The 10621-nt window shown below is 35.2% G+C and overlaps 4 protein-coding genes across 4 annotated transcripts; 2 read left to right on the top strand and 2 right to left on the bottom strand.

The window, feature by feature from the left end:
* The first annotated feature begins 1732 nt into the window (after nucleotides 1-1732).
* Chmp1 (charged multivesicular body protein 1) lies at nucleotides 1733-2780 on the top strand. Its single transcript, XM_014239055.3, has 3 exons — nucleotides 1733-1943; nucleotides 2016-2481; nucleotides 2547-2780. The coding sequence occupies exons 1-3, from the start codon at nucleotides 1922-1924 to the stop codon at nucleotides 2668-2670; spliced, it is 612 nt and encodes a 203-aa protein (XP_014094530.1). The 5' UTR covers nucleotides 1733-1921; the 3' UTR covers nucleotides 2671-2780.
* Nucleotides 2705-3552, bottom strand: LOC106620534 (uncharacterized). Its single transcript, XM_014239056.3, has 2 exons — nucleotides 3320-3552; nucleotides 2705-3255 (listed from the first exon to the last, which is right to left on the bottom strand). The coding sequence occupies exons 1-2, from the start codon at nucleotides 3418-3420 to the stop codon at nucleotides 2907-2909; spliced, it is 450 nt and encodes a 149-aa protein (XP_014094531.1). The 5' UTR covers nucleotides 3421-3552; the 3' UTR covers nucleotides 2705-2906.
* Nucleotides 3553-3837: 285 nt separating this feature from the next.
* On the top strand, nucleotides 3838-4908 carry Sgf11 (SAGA associated factor 11kDa). The gene has a single exon (XM_014239057.3). It carries the CDS (start codon nucleotides 3942-3944, stop codon nucleotides 4596-4598), a length of 657 nt encoding a protein of 218 aa, XP_014094532.1. The 5' UTR covers nucleotides 3838-3941; the 3' UTR covers nucleotides 4599-4908.
* Nucleotides 4909-5045: 137 nt separating this feature from the next.
* LOC106620538 (cilia- and flagella-associated protein 45) lies at nucleotides 5046-7088 on the bottom strand. The gene has a single exon (XM_014239059.3). It carries the CDS (start codon nucleotides 6926-6928, stop codon nucleotides 5267-5269), a length of 1662 nt encoding a protein of 553 aa, XP_014094534.2. The 5' UTR covers nucleotides 6929-7088; the 3' UTR covers nucleotides 5046-5266.
* Nucleotides 7089-10621: the final 3533 nt, after the last annotated feature.

Genomic DNA, 10621 nt, shown 5'->3' with positions numbered 1-10621 from the left:
ACTTTAGGCAGAAAGATACATTATTTGATATTCATTGGTGCTTGATTTGTGTTATATGGAAAGAGTGCGAGGTTATAATACGATTTTAACTATTTTCACACTATCGGTAGGGATTCTTAAACAATCTGTCTGAAACGAATTTGGTTATTGTAGCTTAAGTGGTTTAGGAGATACTTATATACATTAAACTTATTAGAGAGCTGCGCCACACCCGCTTTTTCAAAATCTTTAGCACATAAATTAAATTACAGTTTTATATCTTAATTTAGTGCTCAGTTATGAAAATACCACAGATTTTCGATTAATGGCGTTTTATGGGCGTGGCAGTGGGCCGATTACACCCATCTACGAACTCCCCTCACTTTTTTGTCAAAGAACGCATGTACCAAGTTTCATTAAGATATCTCAATTTTTTACGCAAGTTACTACTTGCTCCGACAGACAGACAGATAGACCGACGAACAGACAGTCACTCTGATTTCAGTTCGTCTCGTCATCCTGATCATTTATATATCTATAACGCTATATCTTACTCGATTATTTTTAGATGACACAAATAACCGTTAGGTGAACAAAACTATTATATGTACTCTGTAGCAACATGGTGCAAGAGTATAAAAAAGAAATTAAATTTTTTTAGAAAACTGGGTCGGCACATGTTTCCACGCCCTTTAAATGTTTTATACAACTTAAAAATTTTATAGTGATTTAATTGTTTATTGATCTCCAATAAAAGTATTTTTTATTATATCAGAGAGTTGCCACGTTATATGAAATAAAAGTTATTTATAAATAAAGTTAATGTTGGGAGTTTATTAGAAAACGGAAAAAAATAATAAAAAAATATTGTTAATTTTTATTTTTTTAGTACTTAATTACTTATATTATATAATAATTCTTTACTTCACGTGTACGGCAAAACATTTGCCAGCGCCCAATAACTAGATAGCCGCCTTAATAGAAGCGGCATTAGTCTGCCAGCAAGTAGTTAGTTCACTTCTAAGTTCGGCACGCGCCGTTAGCAACATATGGCTCTAATTGTACTCGCACAGTTTGGCTTTAGCAATTTTATTCCCATTACATTTATGTTATGTTATGCCTCCACTCCGATTTATGTTATGGTGACCTTCCTTGCGATGGACTTGCAGAGAATAACAATTTAATTAACATAAACGATTAACGACAAAACGCTAACTTAATTGGTCCAGCTAATCAGAGTGAACGAAACAAAGATGAACATGATAGTGTTGTCCCAGTGGAGCATATAGCACCTTGGCATATGTTGAACTTGGCGCGTTGGCGTGTGGACTTTCGTACAGCGGAAGTTGGTGGCAGCAAACTTGTTGGAACGATTCACTAAGGCGAACCGATTTCCGATTTCACGAATTTTTAAACTTAGAGAAATTAGTATTAGTTAAACAAGTCTACAAATTGCTAAAAATTCATTTAAAATTTTAAGAAATAAGGAAAAGGAAGTGAATTAATAACGGAATTAGAAAAGACATCATAAACACAGGGTGTTTCAGATGATATATATCCATTTCTCTAAATAAACATTTAAAGATTTTCTATTTTTATAACAACAAATTATTCTAAAGATGTAAAAAAATATTAAATCTTAGAAAATTGCTTAATAATATTTTTAAAATTTAATATATTGTATTACATGTTATTAACAAGTACGCATATTTTGCTGTTGTACAACACTACCGCCTCTATTTGAGCTCACAGCTGTCAAACAAACCAATGATTCATAACATAAAATTAAAAAACTACAATATTATCAATACTGCGAAATTAAACAAATTTGGCGTAAAATATTCATAAATACCATTTAAACTACAGCAAAAACACTTTTAATTAACTAAGTTTACTTGTGCAGTTTTTCATTTGTATAAAGGCCATCAAACTGGGTAACGAAATGTCAACTTCATCCATGGAAAGTAAGTAACAGTAACCCACAATACCAAGAATTTATCTGTGGTACTGTAATTTATACCTTTTAACTATTGCAGAACACCTCTTCAATTTAAAATTTGCTGTTAAGGAGTTGGAGCGCAATTCGAAAAAATGTGAAAAAGAGGAGAAGCTTGAAAAGGTGAAAGCAAAGAAAGCCATACAGAAGGGTAACATGGATGTAGCCCGTATACATGCGGAAAATGCAATAAGACAAAAAAATCAAGCAGTCAATTATTTACGTATGAGTGCACGTGTAGATGCAGTTGCAAGCCGTGTGCAATCAGCGCTAACTACACGTAAGGTAACAAGTTCAATGGCTGGCGTTGTTAAGGCAATGGATGCCGCCATGAAAGGTATGAATTTGGAGAAAATCTCCTCATTGATGGAGAAATTCGAATCACAATTTGAAGACTTGGATGTACAAAGTTCGGTTATGGAGAATACCATGTCGGACACAACTACAACTTCAGTACCTCAAGGAGATGTTGATAACCTACTACAACAGGTGGCAGATGAGGCTGGGTAAGAAGCTTATATATTAAATAACGCGAAATAATACTGTTATTTATCCTATTTATATTGTGCAGCTTGGAGTTAAATATGGAATTGCCCAGTGGTGTACAGAGCTCTACTATTGGTGCATCAACACAAGTTTCACAGGAACAAGATGAGTTGACTCAACGATTGGCGCGTTTAAGACAAGCCGAATAGATAATCTGCATTTAAAATCAATAAATCAGTATGATTTTGCGATTTTGATAGTGTTTGGTATTATTATATGTTAATAAATACGAATCTTTTTATTTCATTTAAAATTCTAACTGATTATCACCAGTTCTAAATGGAGCTCGTGTCACTGTTATGTTCTGTTGACAATGAATATTTGCATATTACATATGTACGCTTGGGAAAATCACATTAAAATAATCAAATACATAAATCTAGATTCAAATATCTTGTTTGTATTGTACAAATTGTTGTTGCAGTAATAATTGTTTCTCCTGATGCTCGCTGAAATGTGGTAAGGGCTGTATACTTCCCTCAACATTGTTTCGTTGTGGAGCAATAGTCTTCTTCATGCGTTGTTTTCGTACCTTCTTGACTTTTCCCTCAGTTGGTTCTTCGGTAGGGTTTTTTGGCTTTGGCTTAGGCCCTCGTTTTTGTTCGATTTTACGTTTTGGATGTGGTGCCACCATGGGTAATTGTCGCCAAATATCATTATGCTTATCAAGACGACGCTTCAATAACTCCACATCGCGGGTACGTCTACGCAAAAGTTTTTTAACTGTGTTTATGCTTTGAAATATAAATTTTGGGTTTATTAATTAATGATAAAACAACACAATATTTTAATTAGTACCGTAGCACACAACGCTCATTCTCTATTTGTAGTTCCTGGCATCGCTCATAGATTTTCTCAGCAAGTATTTTATACTTTTGGACATTCTCATCAAGTAGCATAATTAATTATTAGTTTATATCGTAGCTTGCATGCCAATAATTTAATTGAAATTACTATTTATTTTCCATTTACGGATCTAAATCAGTAACACAATAATATATTCTATCATTCTTGCAATAAATGTAAACAATTGAATACTTTTTCTTTATCTTGCTTTTGCTTCATATTCATTCACAATGATAAAGTTTTTGTTATGGGCATGTTTTAAATATTCAATTATCATACACATATTATTTATTAATATAAATACTAAATATTAATTGGATATATAAAATTATTTTATTAATATATTTAAAACATACTAATACAAACTAAAACAAACTATTCTTGTTCGCTATTCATATATAAATCATGCGATAATTTTACTTCATCAAAAAGTGTTAATCGATATATTTTAGTGTTCTGACAGGTGATTTTATGACTGTTCATTGTTTTGATTAACTGATGAAGACATAAAAAGCCGACATTGTCAACAAAAAAATTTTAGGATACGTTTGACTGCTGCATAGTACAAGGCGTTATGGCCTCATCTTCAGACTCGACACTAGCTGCAGCGAACATTGATGCAAAAAACGAAAAAAACTTAAATCTCACAGTCTCGGGGAAAATGTCTGCCAACAACACTAAAGTGACTATAGCAACTATACAAAAGGCCTACCACGACATCCTCAAAGATCCCACTAGTCTGGATGAGGCTGCACACTATTTATATCAGTCGCTGCTGGACGATGCTGTTGTGGGTGTTTTTTTGGAAATACATCATTTGCATAAGACTGGTAATTTAGAAGCACTAGACGGTGTACCCGAAGAAGGTACTGACGCTTCCTATCGCATTGTTGATATGCCCAACTATGATATTTTTGGCATTTCATCAGTTAAAAAACTAATGGATTGCACTTGTCCTAACTGTGATAGACCCGTGTCGGCGTCACGTTTTGCACCACATCTGGAAAAGTGCATGGGTATGGGACGTAATTCGTCACGTATTGCAAGCCGTCGTTTAGCTACCAAAGAAGGCACTAGCGCAAGTTCTTCATCATCTTCATCGTATCTGCAAACAACGGTCGGCACAGATGATGAGGATGATATTGACTGGTCATCGGAGAAACGACGAAAGAAGACTAATCAAGGCAATCGTAATAACGGATCGAAAAAGAATAATGGCAAATCATTTTAGTGACTGTGTGAATAATATGCAAACGTATACAAATTAACAATTAATTTCAACTTCATTCTAAGTGCAGAAAATTATATTTACAATTGTATAGCTGTACGTGCTATATGCCGTAAATCTTATTTTCGAATATTGATAGTGGTTATGAATGCATGTCTGCATGTGCATATACAATATCAAGTCTGTGCTAAAAGATTCCATTTATAGTGTAAAATACATGTTTTTTTCAACAAATACTTTGTATACATTCTACTAAATTATTCAAATTATTTAATAAAATATGAGTAACGGAACTGCCGAATAACAAAATAAATATGTGTTTTTAAAGATACATATGTGTAATTCTATATGCATATTTATATATGTACATACATATGTGTAAAAAATCCGTTGGCGTTCAGAATTTACTTCACTGAGATATTCAAATCCTAGCTTTAATAGAAACAAAAATTGTTGGAAGAAAAGATTTTTTATTATATAAAGCAAAAGCTTACAATAATTTTATAGTGGCATATTAATATTTATACATATATAAATTTAATAAACCTTTAAACCGCATATTCCTATTAGATCAAGTGCGGGGTATCGGATAGTATCGGAGTCAAATTAATAATGATTATCGTTAATTATTATCTTGATACCGAAAAAATAAACAAAGCAGCTCACGACACTCATTTGTTCTTGACCAGAAAAGCTTTCTGGCTTTTAATTTTTGTCAATTGCATTTCAACTTCTTTGATGTACTTCTCCGGCAAACAGGCGTCGCGCATTGCTGCCAATTTCGCATCAATTACGGCGCGTATATTGCGATCACGTTGGCGCTCGCCCTCACGCCAGTCTAAGGCCTGTGCACGATCAAGTTCCAAGAGACGACGTCGCTCCAGCTCCTTATCGTTCATTTGCTTTATAATGGCTTGACGATAGCATTCATTCTGGCGTTCCCGCTGCACTTCCTGCTGCTTCTGTTTCTCTTCATCGACCTTGACTTGGGCCATTAGATTGTCGAAGTCCTGTTCGGCGCGTGCAATTTGCAAGGCTTGTCGCTGTTTGGTTTGACGCAATTGACTTTCGCGTGCTTCGGCCAAATCTTTCTCGATTTGTTTCTTACGCAATGCCGCTTCCTTCTCCTTGCGTCGGTATTCACGTTCGATACGCTCCTGCTCACGCATATAGCTCAACTCTTCGCTAGCCGATTTCGCCTCCAACACTTTTTGTGCTAGTATGAATATGCGTTGCCGTTTACTTTCGGCCGCCTCTTGTGCCAATTTCTTCTCCATTGCCAACTCGCGCTCTTTCTTTTGTTTTTCACGCATATATGCGGCAGCGCGCATATCAGCTTCACGTTCCTGCTCACAAAGCATCCTTTTGAAAAGCGCCGCCATTTCGGCAATACGATTTAACTCTTCGCGGAATTTCAATTTACGCTCTCGTTGCAATTGCGCCTGCCGCTCATCCTCGGCGCGTATCAATTCATTAGCTTTGCGTATACGTTTGGCTTCCTGCTCCAAGCGCTCAGCTTCCAGAAAGCGCAACGTTTCGCGTTCACTCAATTGATTACGTATCTCACAAGCGTATTTCAGTTTCTCCTCTTTCTTCTTCTCCTCGTCGGCATCCTCTTTTTTGAGTGCGCTCGTGGCACGTTCCAATACCATTCGATCCATACGCATCTCTTCATTGCGTAGCTCACGTTGAAAATCCTCCTTCTCCTGTATTTGCGCATCGCGCACTGCCTGACATTTGGCATTCAATATGATGCGATTGACCCGCCGAACTTCTTCTTCCTGTTCGTGTTTGGCCAAAAATGCACGCTCCAAGACCTTCACTTTTTCACCTGCACCAAAGAGATCTTCTTTTACAGCATTTTCCTCCAAAGCTTTCTGTCGCGCATCGTCAATCTTTTTGAAGCGCGTGCGCAACTCTTCGGTCTCTTTTTCCATGCGTTTCCGTTCCTCCTCTTGTCGCTTTAAAACTTCTAGACGATCTTCTAGTGTTACCACCTTGGATGCATTCTTCAGCCGGTCCAACTCCTTTTGTGTTAGCGTTGTCTGATTTTTAGTTCTGCCCGATTTCGGTCCCACCGGTCGTTTATTCAACGTTTGCGGCGTGTAGCCCATTACTTTCAGAAATTCGGTGCATTCTTTGGCCGCTTTCTTATTGTTTTGTGCGGTAATGGCTGCTTTCAAGGACGCATTCAGCTCTGCGGTGGTGCCAGCTACTAAATTTGTGCTGCTCCCGTGCGAACGATGTGTGGTCGATGTTTTGGTTCGCCTTTTCCCAGCGTTTTCCAGCTGGTCTCTTACAAGCCGTATATTCGAGGCTGTAAAGCACGGCATGGTCCCAGGTATTTATATTAGCACTTCTATATGTATATTGACTATTCTACTAGAATTAAATGTAGTTAAATTCTGGTTAAATATTAAAAAATAAATTTCAAATTTTTCCAAAGAAAAATTTTGAAAGTTGTTTGAGTGAAAGTTCGATTTGTTTTAAAATACAACAAACAACTTGGAGTCTCAAATGTCTAGTAGTGTTTAGTAACGGTTATTTTAATAAACAGGATGTTGTCATAGAGATGTGCGCGTAGCTCGGGTCAACCCGTAATCGATTCAATAGTTTCAAACTGCAAGGCAAAAGCATGGGTAAAGGTGTTTTAAGTAAGGTATAAGATATACATATGTGTATTTGCCCCTTCAAATTTCAAATGTCGATCTCAAAGAGGTAAAGATACGTAATCTACTTGCAAATAAAAAACAAAAACCCATTTTTGTGAATTTTTTTTAAATATGTAATTTATTTAATATTCTTAGTTTAATCCAGCGATTCATTTTGAAACATTTTGAATTTCTCTGAGACCGTAGTCGACATCTAAGAGGATCCCAAAAAAAAATGGCTACAGAGTATAATAGTTTTGCTTGTATCAACTAAAATTAATCGACTTAGATGTAGGATTACACATATATAAATGATAAATGATCAGGATGACGAGATGAGTTGAATTCCCAGAGACTGTCTGCCTGTTAGTCCGTCTATCTGTGCAAGCGATAACTTGAATAAAAATTAAGATAATGAAACCTTGTGTTCTTGGTAAAAAAGTGAAGACAAGTTCGTAGATGAGCGTAATCGCAATACTACGCCATTAATCGAAAACCAAAAAAATGCCATAACTAAGCACTAAAATAAAATATAAACCTGTTATTTGGTACAGAGGATTGCAGTAGCAAGGGGCACCTGCGGACTATATATTTTGAAAAAAGGTTTAATGTCCATATCTCATAAACTATTAAGCTACAATGACTAAAATCGCTTAAGGCAAATTCTGTAAAAACTCCTACCGCTCCCTCTCCCCATATAACGGGTTTGTTAAAAACTACCTAAAGCGCGATAAATATATAACCAAATGCACCAAAGACATTAAATTTTACACCGAGAATGATACAAGAGGGCTTTATAGGAGCGGGGGTCAATTGAATTGAGATGTAATTACATAGCTCCAGACCTACTCGACCAATTTCAACCAAATTCGGTACACAACATAGTCCTAACGATCTTATGTCTTATGTCGGACTACAACCACGCCTACTTCCCATATAGCACAATTTTAAATTCCATATAATTCTATTACTTACCAGTACAGAAATCAAGCACCAATAACTATAGTTGCCTTTGAGGTATGCCATCTCGAGGCAATTATCAAAATCGGACCATAACTGTTCAAGTCTGTACATACCGAATATGTGGACCACAGAGCCTATGGCTCACTTTTTGCCGAAAACTTCGGTCAATCTGTGAGATATGTTATTAAAATTCGGTAAACATGTTTTTTTGATAATACCATGCTCTTATGCCAAAAATGGCTTAAATCGGGTCAATGCTTCCCTTAGTCCCCGTATACATAATCTGCCAATATTAACTCACATAATAAAAATGAGAGAGTGTATTTTCCTAATAACAATGTATCTTTGTGACTAAAATCGATGAAATCTGGTGAAAACTTGCTTAAGCCCCCATATAACTGATGTTCAGGATTTTGAAACGTCTAGTGGATTTTACTCCTTATATATATTTTATATTTATAAAATTGCTTGAAAATATGTTCTCAAGTATATCTAAGCAATGTCAAAAGTTAATGCAATCTGCTCTTCCATTTCTCTGCCCACAAAATATCCTATATATCCGCTCAATATAAGTGCGAACAAAGTTTTTAATAATAATCGAAGGACTAGTCAAAATTTTAAATTTTAACAAAATAACGACTTCCCAAATAAGTCGTTTTTGTTAAAAAATTTACACTTCAAACTGTATTATCAAATTTCTTATACCTTCCATTATCTGACGGTCCAACCGTTTCGGAGAAATTTTCGTCACCCACTCTGAAAACAGAAATTATACTTCCTAACCTCATAGTGGTGTTCAAAAGTGTGATTTTTTGTTAAAAGCAATCAGGGCCGGACCGAGATAATTTATTACCCTAGGCAAATGCCAAATTCTTCTGAGCCTATTTCGCCTTAACAACAAAATATATAACTTGAACTTTATACTGAAAATTAGTAAGGCGATTTTATTTAAAAAAAAAACACTCATATTACGGTTTTCAACTCCATTCACTTGAATTGAACTTGTACGTGTACTAGAATATTAGATTACATTACTGTCATCGGGTTAAAAATTTCGAAATCGTTTTGAATATATTAACTATATATTTAGTGTTAAATACCAGAGAACTCATAAGCCAAAATAGTTGCGCACATTTTCTTTTTGGTTGAAATATCAACCGAGGCTAAATATAGTAGTATCGGTAAAATTTCGTCAGGCAATGTCAAACTGTCGACTTAATTTTAATATGACAAGTATTTAGTTTTATGAAATATTTAAGAGCTTTTATCCATCGGTCTTTCCCAATCGATCTGTAAGCGTTGACCTTACTCAGCAAACATAAGGATACATAAAGAAATTCGTTGCATTATTTAAGAAAATATAGAAAAACACATACAAGTATTCTACGGAAAAGCAGGTTGTGGCAACGTCTGTATTTCGGAGCATAAGGAAACTTTGGTATATGGATCACGATCCAAATGTAACAATAAATATTGAACGTGTAATAGGCGTCTATGAGTCAGAGATTTCAAGTATTTTAGAACACTTGCAACATGTTCGAGACGAGTATATTATGAAAATAAATAAACTGATTATCGGTTATTACGGAACAGATTATCGGTTATGGAAGTTTTGATATTTTGAAAAATTAATCAAAAGGGAATTTCGAGTGTTAATTAAAAATTGCTTTTGCAAAAAGAATGCAATATTAGCCCCTTAAAAGGATAAAGGCAGCGAAAGCAGCAGATTATAGACAAAAATATAAAATTAAAAAAAAAAAATCCATAAAATTATTTTAAATACCTGTAAAATGAAGTTAATCGAGGTAGCTGACACTCTAAAGATATCAAATAATGGTATTGGATATAACGTTCATAAAGATTCGGTGGTTACCGTACTATGTAGCTCACAATTAAGGAAACTCACGTTGTCACAATGTATACTAGAATGTGGTCTCAGTGGCTGTCTCATTTTTGTTGTCCTCAAATCGCAAAAGAATGTTAGCTGGAAAAAATTTAACGAGAAAATCAGCGAGATCGGGGCCTATTTTGAAGTATAAATGTCTCTTACTATTGAGTCTATAACTATATTAAAAGCAGTTTGCAAAAAGATGGCGTAATTTGATTGTTATTCCATTGTAAATATATTCTAACATGCGTTAATGAGCTACTGTTCTTCTGCGTCTTCTTCAGTATATGCTACTCACTTGAAGAGTAAATAGCAGTACATTTTCAGTAAAATTGAAGTCCTTCATTACTTTAATATGAAGAAAGCTTCAGCCAAAAGTCATAGTATTTTATATACTCTAGTTAAGTGTGGTGGTTTCAGCTTGGAATACGACGGTACTGGTAAGATCAGAAGGGCGTGATGTATTATCAGATTCAAAACGCGAGTAAAACCATTAATGCGGAACGCTACCGACAATAACTCAT

Source organism: Bactrocera oleae, chromosome 6 (genome assembly GCF_042242935.1).
Source record: "Bactrocera oleae isolate idBacOlea1 chromosome 6, idBacOlea1, whole genome shotgun sequence".
Taxonomy (NCBI): domain Eukaryota; kingdom Metazoa; phylum Arthropoda; class Insecta; order Diptera; family Tephritidae; genus Bactrocera; species Bactrocera oleae.
The sequence above is the reverse complement of the archived record's forward strand: the minus strand, read 5'-3'. Positions and strand labels throughout refer to the sequence as shown.